The 20,552-nt window shown below is 38.8% G+C and overlaps 1 protein-coding gene across 1 annotated transcript in view; it reads right to left on the reverse strand.

Moving 5' to 3' along the window:
• CCDC192 (coiled-coil domain containing 192) overlaps positions 1–20,552 on the reverse strand; it is a 196,579-nt gene that overhangs the window by 134,736 nt on the left and 41,291 nt on the right. The window contains exons 4-5 of the mRNA XM_032627983.1: positions 14,338–14,469; positions 13,351–13,407 (exon numbers count right to left, since the gene is read on the reverse strand). Coding sequence (XP_032483874.1) covers positions 13,351–13,407; positions 14,338–14,469 — 189 coding nt within the window. The remainder of the gene's footprint in view (positions 1–13,350; positions 13,408–14,337; positions 14,470–20,552) is intronic.

Below are 20,552 nucleotides of genomic sequence, written 5' to 3' on the forward strand. Positions count from 1 at the left end.
AAATTTCATTGTTTAGTCATTTTTTTATGGGATAGCATCAGCTGATGGATATTTGAACTGTTTCACTTTTGTGTATTGTCAATGATGCTGCTATGAATATTTGTTTACAAGTTTTTGTGTGAACAAGTTTTCAATTCTCTCAGACATATACCTAGGAGTAGAATTGCTGGGTCATATGGTAACTCTTCTACCTGTATTTTAAACAACCTTTTCAGGTGATCCTAAGACTCACTGAGATTGAGAACCGCTTTCCTAGTGTCTCTATTTCCTCCAAGGCACTGCACCTGCAATCTTAACAACTGCTAGCTGGTGTGAAATTGTATCTGCTAACAGGTAGAAAATAAGGGCTATCATAGCATCCAATAAATGATGAAACATAAATAAAAAGATAACTGCTAAGCTAGTATAAATAGCTAATAGTATCACACTGCTGTCTTTGTTTGACAAATTTAAATCCTGATGTAACAGACAAGATTTAAAGAAACAAATAACTAGTAGTAAGTCAATCATTAAGATCTCTAGTATCCTCCTAGGCTACAGTTAAATTTGCCTTGATTTATTTTTGTCTGAGAACCAAGAGCTTACCTGGTCAGGCACCCCAGGAACCAGATTCTGGGTTTGGTAGGTATGGTGGAAATATGACGTTTTTTTTTTTTGCCTTCCAAGCATTTTGAGCATTTTTCCTAAACTTGGAGGTTTCCCTACCTATGAGTCCTCACCTTCTCAAGGTAGAAGCCTAAAATTCACTTGCCACCTCCCTTGCATCCTCAGTGCATGCTTGAGCCCTGCTCTCCACCAGTCAAAAGCATCCATGCCAGAATTCAGATCAGAACACTTTTGGGTGCACTCCACTCATAGCAGAAACACCCTGTACACAAGCAGAGGTTCTAGAGGAAGCTTCCAGGGCTGGCATCAGAGGTACTATTTGGGGCAACATGGTGGTGGATGGTTCCACCAGGGCAGTTCTTTGTAATTTAAGTATCATTCCCAGCTTCAGTTTCCAAGTCTGGCCCTCTGGCCCTCCTAGAGAGTTTGGAAGTCACTCATGATCTTCATTTAGTTCCTATTCTGTTTAAATTGGTTGGAATGTATTTCTGTTAAACAAGAATACAATTGGTATCACAGGACTCTACCTTAGAGGCCCCACTGATGCTGAACTGTCTAGAAGCTTGCCCCAAATATACTGGTTAGCTTTAGGGCCCTGGCAAATCTCTTTGACAGAAAAGCCCTCCTTTTTGGGTTCAGTTTGACAAATTCTCTCTACCACTCAGAGTATAAGAAGTTTCACTGATGCAATCTGAACACTTTGTGATATTTGACACTAATTATAAAATATTTGCCTACACGACAGTATGCTGATTTCTAAGGTACTCTCTGCAAAACACTAATTCTGAATCATGATCTCTTTGCCAAGTCCATCAGTCTAATAAGTTTAGGTGGTCTTATTTCTTAAGATATATTTCTTAAGATTATTTCTTTCTGATATAAAGAAACTCTTTAGTGAGCAATCTGAAACACCCATAAGAAGATGGTTTCTGTGATGTCAAAGAAAATCCCATGCAAGAACCTGCGAATGCATTGAAATGTACTGTTTATGTCAAACCTGATTCTTTCCCCAACACCCTCCATCCTCAAACAGACTACTGCCCATAACAAAGAGACCAGGTTTTGAGTTTCTTAAATCACTCCGAAATGAAATCCAGAAGAGAAGTAGTACCTCGGTTGATGTTTTGACATTTCATCTTTACCTACTTTGGGTTTGGTTTGCTCTGGCATGTGGGAGTCCACAGGAAATGTCACAAATATCAATTGTTACTTTCTAAAATATATTGAAGCTGATGTCTATAATAACTCCCAAGGCATACAGTATATGTACACACCATATAGACCTAAGAATACACGTGCGAGCCTACAGTTTCAGACTGAGAAACACCAGCCTGGAGCCTTACTACTGTGCATTTTTAAGGCAACACATAGTCATTGCAAAAAGAGAGAGACCCTGCTGTCATAATGTTTATTCATGAGGGCTGTAGAGAATTATATTTTTAGGCTAGAAAATTTTCCCAGAACATACGCTCTTGAAAATAAAAATGAAACAAATAAAAATTCATCCATGAAGACTAATCACAAAGTATCCTAAGAAAACAAATTTGGCATACTTATTTTGAATACAATTGTTTATCCTCAACAATGCAGATACATAGGACCTGAACGGGGGAGCAGTGGGGTCCAAGTGGCATATAATTTTACTGGTGTGAATGCCCAAAGGGTCACACTTGAAACTGACCAGCAAAAGATCCATTTGCTAGGAAGTCATTCTGAAGTCTAAAGTCTTATCTTGAGATCCACAGCGAAAGGCAAAGTAAACACCCCAGGCAACAAACTTTTGGGGAAGTTATGGAACTATCTTCAAAATGTTACTGAGTCTCTCCAACTAAACTTTGAACTATTCCAATATGCTAAAAAAGCCTACACATTTATGAGCATTTAACATGCTAGTTTTTCAGGCTGAAATCCACCTCAGTCCTAGGTTTCCATCCAGTGTAACTTTTGTCTACAGCAATGACTAGCTAAGGGTTTTAAGGGTTACTGTGATAAAGCTCTTTAATTACTTTTCTATCTCCAGGGATGGGTATGTTTCAGGTGTGGAAGAGTGTTCAGGAGGAAACATTCCCGGTGAGCTCAAACTGGCCATAACTTGTTCTTAATGCTTAATGCCAACATCTGGCAGTATTCTCATTAGCAATTCCACAAAGCAGAATAATGCTTCTTATTCTCATTTCTGCCCAGTCCCTCTTCTGAACTTCCAGTCTGACTGTTTGCATTGTTCCCACTCCCACCCACAGCCTGGTGCACCCTGCTTTCTCCCCTTCCAGGACAGCAGCCTCCCTGTTTGATCTCCAGGGTTCTTCCTCCTCCTAACACTTCCTCTTAACTGGTTCTTCCGTAAAGACAGACAATAACAATTCAATCAAGAAAGACAATTCATTAGCAGTAACAATCAAGTCTCCCTGCGCCCAATAAGCCTGAAGGATGAGAGACTGGCTTGTTAGGATCAGCACAAATAGTTGAAGAATGAACAATTAATAACGATATCTTTTGGTTTTGCGTTCCTTAGCCTCTTCCTGGAATCTTGTGACTGACTTCTTTCTGTGAGAAGCTCAAGTTCTCCTTAGTTCCTGCCACACAATTGCCATAAATTTTTCATGAAACAAAGTTCAAAAGGTGTAGAGCTATTATTTTAGGTTTTCTTCATTTTTAAGATGACTCATACCTAAACCATCTGTCAACTCTCTGACTGGTTATCCTCCTTTGAGAAACCACACCCGTCTAAACAAGTCTGTCCAAATCATTTACGTTATATGGTTGCTGATTATTGTTACAGGTTCCAAGGCTATGACAATACCTTTTCACTTATAGAGGCTCAAGAGAACTCTCCTCAGCCCTTCTCTCTCCCTGCAGTCTCCCAGTGGGGTTTATGTCAGTTCTCAATAAAGGGACTTAAAACGAGAGAAAGAGATTGGGCAAAAAAGCAGGATTATTTATATTTCAAACACTACAAGTGATAAACATCTGCACATAAGCAGTTATTAACATTTAAAATGAAAAACAATTTCCCTTTTCCATTTTGCAAAAGAGGAGACTGACATCTCCAATGATTTCTAGGAAATGATATTAAAATGTACTTGCTTAAAAAATAAATTCTTGACCATTCTGAGGTCCCTTATTCAATTCAATTGAGGGTGCTTCTATTCTAGAGGAATTCCTGACGGTATTTGAGAATGCGAAGGCTAAAGCAGGAAAAGGACAGAAGAACAAATTAGGGACGTGGAAAAGTGTGTGCCAGCTGACCCTCCTCTGCCCTCCGCTGGCTCCCCTACCACAAGCACACTCATGTTTTCAGAGACGTGCATCCAAAAACGAATGGCAAAAAAACTTTGGCTAAGTCAGCTGCATTTCATTTAGTACTACACATGGGGAATATGCGTCATCAAAACTCCCAGGTGGGATGTTTGTTTATGGGGTCAAGCAAGAATCGGATAGAATCAGGTGAGATGACATTCTCCAGGGGGCCGAGTAAGTAAAGGTTAGGAAGGCGAACTTAGAGGGACAGGAGTGTGGTCAGAATTGCCTCTTAGCATCAAAGATGATCTTTTCCAGTTGCAGCTCCTCAGCAGTAGTTTTCCATTCCCCATGGCACTGACAGCTGCCTAATGCAATCACTGTGTTTTTACTCAGGTGACAGGGAGCAAAAATGCCCATGTTCCTCTGCGCCTCCTCTGGCAGGTGCAGACAGTGTCCTTCAGTTCTCCCAGTGTGCAAAAGGAATATGTACTTTTCCAGGTTCAACAGGGACATGTATTTATTGTGAAGACAGTGAAGTACTTATGAGTCAAACTCAATAAAAGGGAATCTGGTGCTGAAAAATATATGCTTTCACACTGTTAGAAAAATGTCAAAACACTTATTGCAAATGATGATCAGGATAAAGTAGCAGCAGTAAAATTAATATCAAGGGACTTCCCTGGTGGCACAGTGGTTAAGAATCCGCCTGCCAATGCAGGAGACAGGGGTTCAAGCCCTGGTCCGGGAAGATCCCACATGCCGCGGAGCAACTAAGCCCGTGCGCTGCAACTACTGAGCCTGCACTCTAGAGCCCGCGAGCCACAACTGCTGAGCCTGCGTGCCACACCTACTGAAGCCCGGACTCCTAGAGCCCATGCTCCGCAACAAAGAGAAGCCACCGCAATGAGAAACCTGCGCACCTCAAGGAAGAGTAGCTCCCGCTCACTGTAGCTAGAGACAGCCTGTGCGCAGCAAGGAAGACCCAACGCAGCCAAAAAATAAATAAATAAGTTAAAAAAAAATTAATGTCAAGATTAATGAGGGTTGGCTGTGTTCCAGGCACTGTATCCTTTACCTGTATCATCTCATCTGGTCCTCACGATAACCCTACTGAGGCAGGTTCTATGATTATCCCGTTTCACAGATAGTCATGATGCAGAATTCTCAGAGTGTTCTTTCACCACTGATGCTGTTAATGTCAGCAATGAACAAAGCCATAGGGATGTTTGCTGGTTTTTGTTGTTATTGATTTTGTTTCGTTGCATTAGTTAGCCAACACTTAAACAAGATTTACTGTGTGGCAGGTACTGTGCTAAGAACTTGGTAAGTGTTAACTCATTTAATCTTCACAACAACCCTGTGAGCTAGATACACGTATTACCATCAATTTGAAGTTGTGGAACTTGAGCCTCAGGAATCAAGCAACCTACTCAAGGTCACCCAGCTCGTGAGCCAGGGAAACAGCGCTCTCACCCCACAGTCTGTCTGGAATGTTCAGAGGGAAAAATGTCTTATACAAGCAGTTGATGCTCAAGCGTTTCTTAAATATTTAACCAATTTTCTGAATTTGCTGGGGCAGGGATGGGTGTGGGGGGTGTATGGGTATTGTGAAGGAGAGGTTGAGGAGGGGAGGTTACAGGCCTTTTTCCCATCTCTTTTCTTCTTTTCAGACCTTGACAGTGACTCTTATACCTCATGATGATTGGTGTGAGAGCTCACATTTCCTCTTATGAATGTTACTGCCTAGTAAACCTAGTAGTGATGATAGACCAATCATTGGGGATTAGAAGTTCTCTAACATGTGACTGGTCAAAATCAGTTTCAATGCTAACAGCTAAAGTTAACAGCTCAGAGTTTATTTTACTTAATAATTTCAGTACTTCACATTTAACAACAAAATAAACTACAAAATAGGCTATATTTTCCCTCAACTATCAAAGCATACATTTATACCCAACTCTTTAGACAATCCGTTAAATTTCAAATAAATCCAAACTGGAGACTTCACCATCCTGAAGGGAAGTTGCCCCTGCTCCAAGACTGACACCACCCACCTAGCACTGTCCTGCAAGGAGAGGAAATTAACACTCGCTGATGGAGGGTTGAGCATCTGGAAAGCTTGTGGTTGAGAGGCCTGACCTCATTAATATAAGAATCTACAAATATCTCAAGTAGTGGGGGCTGGAGTTCATTGCTTTGGGAAGGAAATGAAAATAAACCAACTCAAGGGGAGGAAGTTGGTTCATTCAAAATAGAAAGGATGAGGTACTGGGGGTGCTTCAGATGGCAGGGACCATACTCCACTTCTACCCAAGTCCTTTGGTTAATATGACCTCAAATAGGCAGGAATGTTAAGGAAGGATGAATCCTGACTGCTGTACACAGACCAGAAGCTCCCACAAATCTTCTGGTAAGGCTTAGCACTGAACAAAAAGGCCACTGGTCTTTGAAGGGCCAATAGGCAGAGGGAACGGCAGCCATACTTCACTAGAAAATAGTGCCCCCCAACTTTGGGATAGTAAAATCCCTGGGAATCCTAGGCAGATCCCAAGAAGGAGGGAAGACCACTCTACCTACCAAATGCCTGAAACCAAATTTCTTGCTAACAATGACAAAAGGGGGCCTTGTCAGATTTGTATTTTTTTTAAAGCAATTTGATATTTTTGTCCTTTGAATATCACGCAGCAAGATGTGGAGGGATATTGTACATTCGCTTTCATCCCTTTTCATTCTCTGGAATTTATTGCATAACTTTTAATCTCAAGTTTTACCTGGTTTAATAATAATAGTCATTCTTAAAATAAAACTATTTCTGACGTTGCTCACTCTGAGGTCATGTTGTGGATACCTATAGATCCAAGATAAGATGAATGACTTAAACACTGGTGTAGCAGAATCTGACATCCACTCATCAAAATCCATGCTTCCCTCTTCTTCCTGGGTGCATGGCTAAACTGCCTTTCCCAGCCTTCCTTGTAATTAATGTGACCTCATGACTGAGTTCTAGCCAATGGAACATGAGCAGAGGTGAGGCGCTCCACTTCTAGATACAGCCCATTATAAACCTCCCAAGTGAATACCTCCATGATCTCTTCTCCTCTGGCCAATGGGAATAGAGAGGATCCCAAAGTAACCTGGGAATCTACACATCAAAGATGGCAAAGGGTCCTTCAGTCTTGAATGACACTGAGTTATGATGAATGAGAAAACCTGCCCACCAACAAGAACATTCACAATAGACTCTTACTGGAATGAGCAGGAAATAAACTTCTGTTGTGTTGTCACTGAAATTCTAGAGTCCCTTTGTTACAACAGCAAGCTGTATCCTAACTAAAAAAGTCAACAACTATAAAAACAAGCTCCCCTCATGTGTAATCACACACTCATGTCCTTTGTAATGAACATCTTTAAAATTATAGAATAGATGTAACAAAACAGCCGTCTAAATTAAAATCCAGTATTAAGTCCATATTTAGGCCACCTATAAATGTGTTTGTTTGCCACACAGAGCCCTCTACTTTGTTTGAATTAATTGCCAACATTTATAAATGAGGAAATTTCACAAAAAACTTGGACTTTCATCTGAAAAACTGGATAATTTGGTCAACTGGGGCTTCATTTTCCCTTTTGTGTAAGTCATGCACTCTCTAAATTAACACAACTTGTTCTGGCCATCCCCCCTTCCCTGCATTAATTACTTGGCCTTTGAATGCAGTGGAATTTGCCTGCTGGATTATTATAAATAGTTGGGGATTAAAAAAATATGCAGTCCAATCAGACTACAATTGCAATGAGTAAAGATTACTTTATCTGCATGTTATGCCCGGGGCTTCTTTTGATGGAAATTACACAAGCAGCTATATAAACCTCATTACTAAAGATCTATTATAAAAAAAAAAAGACAAGACAAAAAACAACAACAACAACAGAAAAACAAACCCATTGCTGCATTTGCAGATCTGATATTTTTGATGGGTTTTTCCCCTTCACTATATATTTCAATATTCCCTATATAAAATCCAATATAAACTCTTATTTCAGAGTTAACTCATTAGAAAATAAGTAGTAATATCTCCTACCCCTAATAAGATAAGAACTATTTATCTGACCATTTTCCTTGCTTTACTTTCGGCTTTTAGGAAGATCAAAGCTATATTTCTGTTTCAACTATACCGTATGGAAATTTATGACTTAAACATGAATATTCTATTTTTTTCTCCTTTTATTGCTATTTTATTTCAATATATATGTTTGTAATTATGTTTACTTATATGCTTTTAAAAATTCAGCTATTTTATACTTGTATTTCTTATGGGCAACCTCAAACTCTTTGTGAAGTTAGAATATAAATAATATGGTTAAATTAAATATTATATTTAATGTTTAATGACAGAGTAAAATTATATCAAGGGAAAAGATAAAGTTTAATATTCATAAAATGCCAGGCTATGTTCATTTAAGATATACATTTTTTAAAATTTTGTTTCTTCCCTTTTGAAAATAGTATAAAGTTATAAATAAATAATTTCTTGGTATTTCTGGATGATTTGCTGTAAACTAGAGGGACATTCTTGTTTGTTGTTGTTTTATTTTAAAAAATTAACATTAAAAAGCAGCCAGGGGCTTCCCTGGTGGCGCAGTGGTTGGGGGTCCGCCTGCTGATGCAGGGGACCCGGGTTCGTGCCCCGGTGCGGGAGGATCCCACATGCCGCAGGAGCGGCTGGGCCCGTGAGCCATGGCTGCTGGCGTCCGGAGCCTGTGCTCCACGGTGGGAGGGACCACAGCAGTGAGAGCCCCACGTACCGCAAAAAAAAAAAAAAAAAAAAAAAGCAGCCAGCATATACAGATAGATATGTTCTCTCAGTTGCTTGTCCATTCACTCCACAGGTAAACCTATTTGTGTCAAGAACTATGTATATTGCAGTTCTATGTACAATAGCCAGGACATGGAAGCAACCTAAGTGTCCATCGACAGGTGAATGGATAAAGAAGATGTGGCACATATATACAATGAAATATTACTCAGCCATAAAAGGAAACAAAATTGACTTATTTGTAGTGAGGTGGATGGACCTAGAGTCTGTCATACAGAGTGAAGTAAGTCAGAAAGAGAAAAACAAATACCATATGCTAACACATATATATGGAATCTAAAAAAGAAAAAAAAATTGGTTATGAAGAACCTAGGGGCAGGACAGGAATACTGACAGAGATGTAGAGAATGGACTTGAGGTTATGGGGAGGGAGAAGTGTAAGCTGGGACGAAGTAAGAGAGTGGCATGGACATATATACACTACCAAATGTAAAATAGATAGCTAGTAGGAAGCAGCTGCATCACACAGGGAGGTCAGCTCGGTGCTTTGTGACCACCTAGAGGGGTGGGATAGGGAGGGTGGGAGGGAGACGCAAGAGGGAAGAGATATGGGGATATATGTATATGTATAGCTGATTCACTTTGCCTCTGAGGTGGGAGAGCCGAGTTCAGGGCATTGGACCACCAGAGACCTCCCAGCCCCATGTAATATCAATTGGCGAGAGCTCTCCCAGAGATCTCGGTCTCAACACTAAGACCCAGCTCCACCCAACAGCAAGCAAGCTCCAGTGCTGGATGCCCCATGCCGAACAACTAGCAACACAGGAACACAACCCCACCCATTAGAACAGAGTCTGCCTAAAGTCATACTAAGTTCAAAGACACCCCACAAAACACCACCGGATGCAGCCCTGCCCAACAGAAATACAATATCTAGACCCCCCACCAGAACACAGGCAACAGTCCTCTCCACCAGGAAGCCTATACAAGTTACTGAATCAAACTTACCCACTGGGGGCGGACACCAAAAACAATGGGAACTATGAACATGCAGCCTGCAAAAGGGAGACACCAAACACAGTAAGTTAAGCAAAATGAGAAAACAGAGAAACACACAGCAGATGAAGGAGCAAGGTAAAAACCCACCAGACCAAACAAATGAAGAGGAAATAGGCAGTCTACCTAAAAAAGAATGCAGAGTAATGATAGTAAAGATGATCCAAAATTTGGGAACTAGAATGGAGAAAATACAAGAAACATTTAACAAGGACCTAGAAGACCTAAAGAGCAAACAAACAATGATGAACAACACAATAAACGAAATTAAAAATTCTCTAGAAGGAATCAATAGCAGAATAACTGAGGCAGAAGAACAGATAAGTGACCTGGAAGATAAAATAGTGGAAATAACTACCGCAGACCAGAATAAAGAAAAAAAGAATGAAAAGAATTAAAGACAGTCTCAGAGACCTCTGGCAAAACATTAAATGCACCAAAATTCGAATTATAGGGGTCCCAGAATAAGAGGAGAAAAAGAAAGAGTCTGAGAAAATATTTGAAGAGATTATGGTTGAAAACTTCCCTAATATGGGAAAGGAAATAGTCAATCAAGTCCAGGAAGAGCAGAGAGTCCCATACAGGATAAATCCAAGGAGAAACACACCAAGACACATATTAATCAAACTATCAACAATTAAATACAAAAAAAAATCTTAAAAGCAGCAAGAGAAAAGCAACAAATAACATACAAGGGAAACCCCATAAGGTTAACAGCTGATCTTTCAGAAGAAACTCTGCAAGCCAGAAGGGAGTGACAGGACATATTTAAAGAGATGAAAGGGAAAAACTACAACAAAGATTACTCTACCCAGCAAGGATCTCATTCAGATTCGACATAGAAATTAAAACCTTTACAGACAAGCAAAAGCTAAGAGAATTCAACACCACCAAACAAGCTTTACAACAAATGCTAAAGGAACTTCTCTAGGCAGGAAACACAAGAGAAGGAAAAGACCTACAATAACAAACCCAAAACAATTAAGAAAATGGTAATAGGAACATACATAGTGATAATTACCTTAAATATAAATGGATAACTACTCCAACCAAAAGACACAGATTGGCTGAATGGATACAAAAACAACACCCATATATTTGCTGTCTACAAGAGACCCACTTCAGACCTAGAGACACATACAGACTGAAAGTAAGGGGATGGAAAAAGATATTTCATGCAAATGGAAACCAAAAGAAAGCTGGAGTAGCAATTCTTATATCAGACAGAATAGACTTTAAAATAAAGACTATTAGAAGAGACAAAGAAGGACACTACATAATGATCAAGGGATCAGTCCAAGAAGATATAACAATTGTAAATGTTTATGCACCCGACATGAGAGCACCTCACTACAGTAGGCAAATGCTAACAGCCACAAAAGTGGAAATCGACAGTAACACAATCATAGTAGAGGACTTTAACACCCAACTTTCACCAATGGACAGATCATCCAAAGTGAAAATAAATAAGAAAACACAAGCTTTAAATGACACATTAAACAAGATGGACTTAATTGATATTTATAGGGCGTTCCATCCAAAAACAACAGAATACACTTTCTTCTCAAGTGCTCATGGAACATTCTCCAGGATAGATCATATCGTGCGTCACAAATCAAGCCTTCGTAAATTTAAGAAAATTGAAATCGTATCAAGTATCTTTTCTGACCACAACGCTATGAGACTAGATATCAATTACAGGAAAAAAAACTGTAAAAAAATACAAACACATGGAGGCTAAACAATATGCTACTAAATAACCAAGAGGTCACTGAAGAAATCAAAGAGGAAATCAAAAAATACCTGGAAACAAATGACAATGAAAACACAATGACACAAAACCTATGGGATGCAACAAAAGCAGCTCTAAGATGGAAGTTTATGGCAATACAATCCTACCTCAAGAAACAAGAAAAATCTCAGATAAACAACTTAAACTTACACCCTAAGCAATTAAAGAAGAAGAAAAATACCCCAAAGTTAGCAGAAGGAAAGAAATCATAAAGATTAGATGAAAAATAAATGAAAAAGAAATGAAGTAAATGATAGCAAAGATCAGTAAAACTAAAAGTTGATTCTTTGAGAAGATGAACAAAATTAATAAACCACTAGCCAGACTCATCTAGAAAATAAGGAAGAAGAGTCAAATCAACAGATTTAGAAATGCAAAAGAAGTAACAACTGACCCTGCAGAAATACAAAGAATCATGAGGGGTTACTGCAAGCAACTATATGCCAATAAAATGGACAACCTGGAAGAAATGGACAAATTCTTAGAAAAGCACAATGTTCTGAGACTGAACCAGGAAGAAATACAAAATATAAACAGACCAATCACAAGCACTGAAATTGAAACTGTCATTACAAATCTTCCAACAAACAAAAGCCCAGGACCAGATGGCTTCACAGGAGAATTCTTTTTTTTTTTTTTTTAACATCTTTATTGGAGTATAACTGCTTTACAATGGTGTGTTAGTTTCTGCTTTATAACAAAGTGAATCTGCTCTACATATTCATATATCCCCATAGCCTCTCCCTCTTACATCTCCTTCCCACTCTCCCTATCCCACACCATGATTTTATCCAGATTAGCTCATTGCAAATCCCAAATGGATGGTGACCAGAATTTATTATTTTGCAGTCTTTTCTGTTGGACTTTGGGGCTGCAGCCTCTCAGGTCTCAGATGGGTCTGAGTTTGTTGTTGTTCAGATTGGCCATTGAACATGACTGGCCAGTGTTCTTAATCAAGAAGTCATCCCATAACACCCAGGATATGGATGGAGGAGATAACTAAAAAGATGGCGATCGACTCTTTGAGGAAACACTTAAGGCATCGGGGTTGTTCAGATCCTTGGGAAGGGACAGTGGCAGGGTGATGACCACTGGTTTATGCACATGGATACACAAGGCTATTGTGACAGGAGATGCTCATTAGTTGTTCTCTGAGTGAAGACAGGCTAAAGTAAAAATGAAACTTTTCCTGGAACTTCAGAGGGTCTCTCTCTCAGGGGAGGACTTGTAGCACAAAATGAACAGTTCCATATCTGATTTGTTTATATGAGCACTTGCCTAAAAATCACAAGACTGGGGCAAAATAAATATATATAAAACAATGCTTCTCAAAATATGGTGTAAAGATGGGCAACAGTGCAGCATCTGAATCTAGCATCCCCTAGAAGTACATATTCTCAGGTCCTATCCTAGGCATATAGAAAACTCCAAGCAATTTGTTCTTAAAAGTTTTCCAGATACTTCTTGATATACTAAAGTTTAAGAAGCACTTCCCTAGGCCTATATGTGAGGTATGTATAATTTCCACTTCCGTTCACCCACTAAACTAGCCTGACTTGCTTGTCTTTCTACCCTTAGTTTTCAGTTCTCTTATCCTGATAGTACCTGATTAGACCATCTGATTATATATAAGAACTCAGTTTTGTAATTTTTATGATCAACACAAACCAGAATTGGATGTATAGAAAGCAACTTTGTAGAGGTAATAAAAATACTGATTCTTAGCTTTGTGATTTGGTTTGCAGTGGAGAACCCATAGTTATAACTTCTGAAAAGTTTGTGTTCATTTCCAGAATAACAGTGATATAAATTAAGGGATAAATAAAGGAGAAAAACACTTACATAGGCTACAAGTTGCTCCTGGGAAGCTTTCACTTCAGCTTGTAATTTTTCAATACACTGAAAAGGAGCAAAGTTTAGAAACAAAGTACATAACTCTTCCTTTTACACATTCAAAGTGTTCCAGATATAAACATGTACCAGTTCTCATATCTTATGAATGGCAGCATTATCTCAGCTAGATGTTTTGAAAATTATCATTAAAGAAATCATCGTTCCCCCTCCCCTCAAAAAAAACGAAAGAAAGAAATCATCACTCCCATCCCTCTCTCTCTTCCACTATATGGAAGAATCCAACAACAGAGTACATGAATTATTAATAATTAGCAGGTGATTGGGAAAAATAATGTTTGCTTGTTGTACTGTAGGTAATGTTAACCTACCTTTTATCCTATATACATATATGTGGGAGCCAATGGATTTGTATCTGCCTTTGGAATATATGGATATATTTTGTGTGAATATACATATTTACATATAGATACAGATTATCTATCTATCCCAAAGGCAGATACAAACCAATATGGTAAACAAACAAGAGACAAATTTATGTAATGACATACATAAATATCTAGAAATTCAGAGATTGGTAATTTCTTATAAAGTGATTTATTAAAAGTCAATGAAAAATTTTCTGATCCACTTCTTTCACTACAGAGAAAGAAGCTATTCCTTGATTAAGTTCAACCTTGAAAACCAAAAAACGTTTATGTAGTCAATATCATGTACAAAATAAATAGAATATTCAGCTAATATGGTTCAAAAGAATACATGTCAAGCAAACTTTAAAAATATCACCAAGAAAGTTAATTTGTTATGTGAATATTCATCAGGGAATACAGTTACATTGAGCAAATACAAATACTGTTATTTACCATCTTGAACTTAAATATGGACTTCCAACCCAGCCAGAAATAACTATAGAATTGTCAGTTCATATAAGTTTAGGTAATCTTTAGAAATAAAGATTATTTCTCTTCTACAACATACCTGGTCTTTTGCAAGGACCATTTTTTCATATGGTTCCCCACTGTCTTCCTTTCGGCCCAGAGCCTCTTGTTTTTTCTCCAGCCAGGAAACTTGTTCAAGCAGCTTTGATTTTGTTCCTTCAGAGGCTGAAAGCTAAAGACATTTGCTTGTAAGTGTATGGAAGTACAATGATTTTTTTTAAAGCTCCTTTTAAAAGTCCGACTTATAAATGAATTGCCTTCCACCAATATCTATTAAATATGAAAATGGCTTTTGAAACATTCCTCATAGATGAAAAATGACTAGTATAGAGAGTTAAGGAAATAATGTTGGTTTTATTTATTTTTAATAATAAAGATCTTTCTGAGCAAGAGATGAGACCACATAGTTCAGCAGGCAGAGAGATTTGTGGTGCAACAATCTCAACAGTCATCTTTATTATGTTTAAACATTGCACTTTACTTGTACAGCTGAACCTGAAATCTGTATTGTGGTTTACATAGGGTTCTTGAAACTTAACTCTTGGGGGACTACAGCTGTCTAGAAAGAGCAGGAGTTCTGACTCCCTTGGGTCTTTACCATTAAGCAGTGAGGTAGAAGGAGCTGAAGGGAAATGCAGGAATTTCTAGTTGACGTCTGATCAATGGCAGATCTATGCTAAACCATAACCAAAAAATGTCTAGAAGTGACTGTTTTACTGTTTCCTCTTGAGGAGAGTGGTAGTTTGATAGTCCCTATTCCCTTAACTCCCTTGGAGAGCCCCTGGACTAGCTTCTTCTTTCATTCAGGAAGCTTATTGTGCTTTTTCTCTATAGCTCAGCAACAATTCTGAAAGAGTTCCTGGAAAGGGACACACAACCTTGTATTCATTCCAACTCTCATGCTCTTAGGCGCGGTTTATCTCTAAGTATGTCTTTCGTATTACTCCAAGTATTATTGCAAAGCATACTGTCTCATCTTGAAAAGGGCAACAAATATTTAAAGACAGTTTACCAGATGGAGAAGCATTATGAGATTGGTCTGCCATGGAAATAAGTTGGGCACATCATATATACTGGTATCCATCCATCCATCCATCCACCCATCCATCCATCCATCCATCCACCCATCCATCCATCCATCCACCCACCCATCCATCCACCCATCCACCCATCCACCCACCCATCCATCCACCCATCCACCCATCCACCCACCCATCCATCCACCCATCCACCCATCCACCCACCCATCCATCCACCCACCCACACCGTCAGTCACTCAACAAATATTTGTCTAGTTGGCTCTCTATGCAACCATTGTGTTATGTGCAGGCGATTATGAAAGTGCAGCAGGAGGGTCAGAGGGAACACATGTGCTGTGAACTGTTGGCTTTGCTTTTCAGCTCTCAGTGACCTGGGAGGCCTGCAGTGCTCCACATGGGCACTAACACATCTAACTCTCAGGTACATGATGCTTTGGAAATGTAGTCTGGTTTCTCTGAGCACCCTTCCATTTTATCACACAGTTTAGTGTAATGGCTAAAGACACAGACTGTGGAGTCAGAGCCTTTGGGTAAAAGTCCCAGTTTTCTATGTGCTATCTCTGTGATTTGGACAAGTTGCTCAGACTCTCTGAGTTTGATTTTCCTATCTGTAGATGGGAATGGGGATAAAAAGAATAGTACTTACCTCATGCATTTGTTTTGAGGTTTATATGAGTTTATACAAGAGAAACACTTAGAACAATGCCTGGAATAAATCAAATACTTAGTAGCTATTATTATCGTTTCTTCCACCTCCTCTAGACTTCTGTAAGCGTTCATATGGGTTCTACCCCAATATTTATTATTTATCGAATTGTAAAATAAAGTATCTGAAGACATCACAGCCTCTGTGAGCTGGTTACCCTCATAGCAGCATTATTCTTAATAGCTAAAATGTGGAAACCAAATGTCCATTAACAGAAGAACAGATAAACAAATTGTGTTGTATACATGCAATGAAATTTTATTCAGACATAAAAAGGAATGAAGTACTGATACTTGCTATAACTTGAATGAACATTGAAGACATCGTGCTAAGTGAAAGAAGCCAGACACAAAAGGTCACATATTGTATGATTCCTTTTGTATGAAATATCCAGAATAGGTAAACCCATAGAGACAGAAAGCAGATTAACGGTTGTCAGGGGATGGGTGGTAGGGATTATGGGGAATCATTACTTAATGGGTACAAAGTATTCTTCTGGGATGAAGAAAAAACGTTGAAACTCGAGAGAGGTGGTGGTTACACAACATTGTGAACACGCTAGATGCCACTGAATTGCATCCATTAAAATGGTTAATTGTATTTATGTGAATTTCACCTCCTTTAAAATAAAATGACTTTCTAGTTAGCTCTCAGTGGGTAAGAAAATTGTCATCATTACATCCATTCACTGAATGTTATTTGAAAAAAATAACAAAATTGGATTGGTTTAATTTTAAATTAATGAACTCAAATCTCAGACAGGTACTCTACATTCCCCTGACATCAAAATACCATATTTTACTACCAGTAAATTGGCTTTCCTCTTCTCTGAGATAACTATTTATTACTCTCTACTCTTGCCTCAAGTATCATTTCATGCTTTCTTTCCCTTCAAAATTCCACCCTCAACCCTCTCTCCCCAAATGATCACCTCATCAATAATTCACTGAAAAATTAGGTGCCAGATGGCTACTCCCTCACCTTCTCATCAGCCAACATTTAAACCTTACTGCAGCAGGCCCTGCTCATCTGTTTCCCATTGGTTGTTTCCCCATTTATCCCTTACTACCAGACACCCAATTTGGATTAGCCAGCAGCCATGTGTTTAGGGAAACCTGGTCTTGTCCAGCTCCAGGGAATGAATCACAATTGCTCAGCCAGCCTTGTTGGTCTCATGCCCATGCATAAAAAATGATTTTAGGCATGAGCCTGCAATCCAGTAGCGGCCCTTGGAGCCTGAGGGGAAGGAATTTACCAGATTTTAAAAAAAGACATACATGAGGAAGAACAACTATTTTTCACAGGATGTTCTGACTGCATGTAATGCTTGGAATTGTTGCAGACATTGTGGTAAGACACAGTCAACACTGAGGATGGTAGAGCAAAGGATGGATAACACCTGTGTTCTTGCTGACATTCTTGAGCTGTAGAATTAACCAGCCCTGGAACTGCTCCATCTCTGGACTTAATCTTATGTGCGATGATAGCGGGCCTTAACATGTTACTTTAATTGGGTTTCTGGTAGTTGAAGGAAAAAGCATTCTTACTGAACAAATGGAGAAGATATTCCTCTATCAAAAGCCAAACCTTTCGCTTGGCTTTGAATCTTATCTCCTCTGTCTGTCAAAAGCCTTTGCTCCTGTAATTTCTACAGCCCACGCCCCCCATCCATTTCTTCATTCTCACCCTTTCTGGATGATTCTGCTCAGCATATAAACATGTTATAGTAATTCCCATAAACAAAAGCTGTCTATTGAACACTCCCCCACTTCCTCCTCCAGTCATCATCTCATTTCTATGCTTCTTTTCCCACTCAAACTTCTTAAAATGATCGCCTACCCACACTGTTGTCACTTTCTTACAATCTTCTCACTCTTTTTTTTTTTAAGAAAAAAATTATTGGCTTATATAAGTGGGGAGTCAGAAGTAGATTTTTGTTTCACTCACAACTAGATTCCACAGACTCCAAAGAAATCATAGTATTCTGTCTCTTTTTAACCTCTATATCTTGGTCCTATGTGTTGGCTTCATGATTTCCCAGTGCAGACAAGATTTCTTCACACATTGGGGAAGATGTTACCTATTGCCTTCCAGGTTCAGGTCCTCAATAGTAAGACAATTTGTCCTCCAGTAACAAGTTGAAAAAGGACTTATTTTTGGCCCCATCTATGTTCGTATGGCCACTCCTGGATTGTTCTTTATTGTCAGGAAAATGGGATATCATAATTGACTGGACCTCAGTCATATGCTTAAAGACCATTCCCTCTAGTCAGGAATACTGTGGTTGACAGCCCCAGGATTATTAAAAGATTGGAGCCTAAAGGAGCTATTCTCCAGAAAAGGTAAACATGAAAATAGAGGCCAATTAAAATTCACCCTCTGGGTGTTCAGCACGGTTATATCCTCATGCTCGTGAGGATGTGCTTTTCCTCAAATGCTCCTGCATAATATGATGCATCTATTCTACATTAATCCGAAAATGCACTTCCCCTCTCTAAAGGAGAAAACCCCAAGTCATCTCGAGTTCCTACATCTGGCTTCACATTTTGTGTGTATCGCTCTAAATCAAATCCAGCTGAGACTCATCATGATAGGCACCTAAAGACAAAATTTAAATGTCCCCCCCCACATATGTCTAAAATACAGGGAAAACAGGACAATCACAGTGTTATTACCTTTTTAAAAAAAGGAAAAAGGGAAACAACTCACAGTTGTCATAGGCCATTGCCAATGTCACATTCTATCAATATTAGTCAGCAATGTTAAGGCCTGTCCTGGTTTCTGATCTGATTGATTCTGTTTCTGACCTCTGGGAGCCTTCTTTGTCCTTTTCTTCCATGGTCACAATCAAGAAAAAGGCCAGAGGGTATTCCTTTGGTAGGGGTTGTACTAAGTTTTAGTTTTGGGTATGTCACTTATTTCTCTATTTATCAAGACGATATCAGTTGTGTTATAGAAAGCTAACGCCAATTGCTTTAGATTAAAAAAGATAATTAATTGGTTCATTTAACTGAGAAGTAGAGGCACCCCTAAATTCTGAGTCTTAAATTAGATTCTCAGAATTCTCTCTCTCCCTCTCTCCTAACCTAACTCCTTTTTATGCTACCGAAAAAAAAAGAAAATTTTCCCAGTGGCTGTAACGAGGGCTACTCTGGATTATTTTCCTCTCTTAATCTGTCTTCAATTGCCTTCTGCCCCCCACTACTCCCCTGAAACTGATCTTCCCTAGGTTGCCTATGATTCTCATTTTTCCAAATGCAGTGGACACATTTCTGGTCATATTACTCAATCTCCCGGTAAAATATTACACATTTGAGCATGCCACGCCTTGTGAAACACTCTTTTTACTGCTTAGAGGACACGAGTCTCTGGATTTCTTCCTGATTCTTTGTTTCCTTGGCTAGATTTTCCTCCTCTTCCACTCCTCTAAATATCAAAATCTGAAAGTCCTAGCTGATCTCATTAGGTGCCATGGTTGAAACACTAGTTATACACATGTTTATGATTCCCAGTTTTTTTACATACAACCACTTGGTTTGTTGGATACATATATCCAACAACCTACTTAATATTGTCACTTGAATATTTACTAGGCAACTAAGAATTAATATATTCATAAAAAAAGAATGAAATAATGCCATTTGCAGCAACATGGATGGACCTAGAGATTATCATACTAAGTGAATAAGTCAGAAAGAGAAAGACAAATACCATAAGATATCACTTATATGTGGAATCTAAAATATGACATAAGTGAACTTATCTACAAGGCAGTAACAGACCCACAGATATAGAGAACAGACTTGTGGTTGCCGACGGGGAGATGGGGTGAGGGAGGGATGGATTGGGAATTTGGGATTAGCAGATGCAAACTATCGTATATAGAATGGATAAACAACAGAGTCCTACTGTATAGCACAGGGAACTATATTCAATGTCCCGGGATAAGCCATAATAGAAAAGAATATGGAAAAGACTGTATAGATATGTATAACTGAATCATTGTGCTGTACAACAGAAATTAACACAACATTGTAAATCAACTATATTTAAATAAAATAAAATTTAAAAAAGAATTAATGTATTCAGAATGAACTCCTTATATTCTATACCTTCCCCAGACTTCCCTCTCTTATGGAACCACCCGTCCATATGTTTAAGCCACAAGTGTATTTAAATCTCCTCTTTCTCTCACAGTCCACCTAATCCATCACAGAGGACAATTATTAAAACCACCCCATTAAGTAATGTGAATTGTTATGTTTATCTCCTCTTATTGATGGTTCTCTTAGATCATCTCCCCCACAACCCATGCCCACAAACACAGCAATTAATATTGTAGACGAGGTTTCCAATGTCACTCAAAAACCACTCAAAAACAAATTGAGTCTTGGCAACCCTTGTAGAGCTCACGCTACAGAGAGTAGTGACTTTGTTGAAAAACAAAGGCTTCCTTTGTGCTAAAAGTTTTGCAAGCTATGTTGGACTCAGGCTATGAAATTCCTTGGC

This window comes from Phocoena sinus, chromosome 3 (genome assembly GCF_008692025.1).
Source record: "Phocoena sinus isolate mPhoSin1 chromosome 3, mPhoSin1.pri, whole genome shotgun sequence".
NCBI classification, from domain to species: domain Eukaryota; kingdom Metazoa; phylum Chordata; class Mammalia; order Artiodactyla; family Phocoenidae; genus Phocoena; species Phocoena sinus.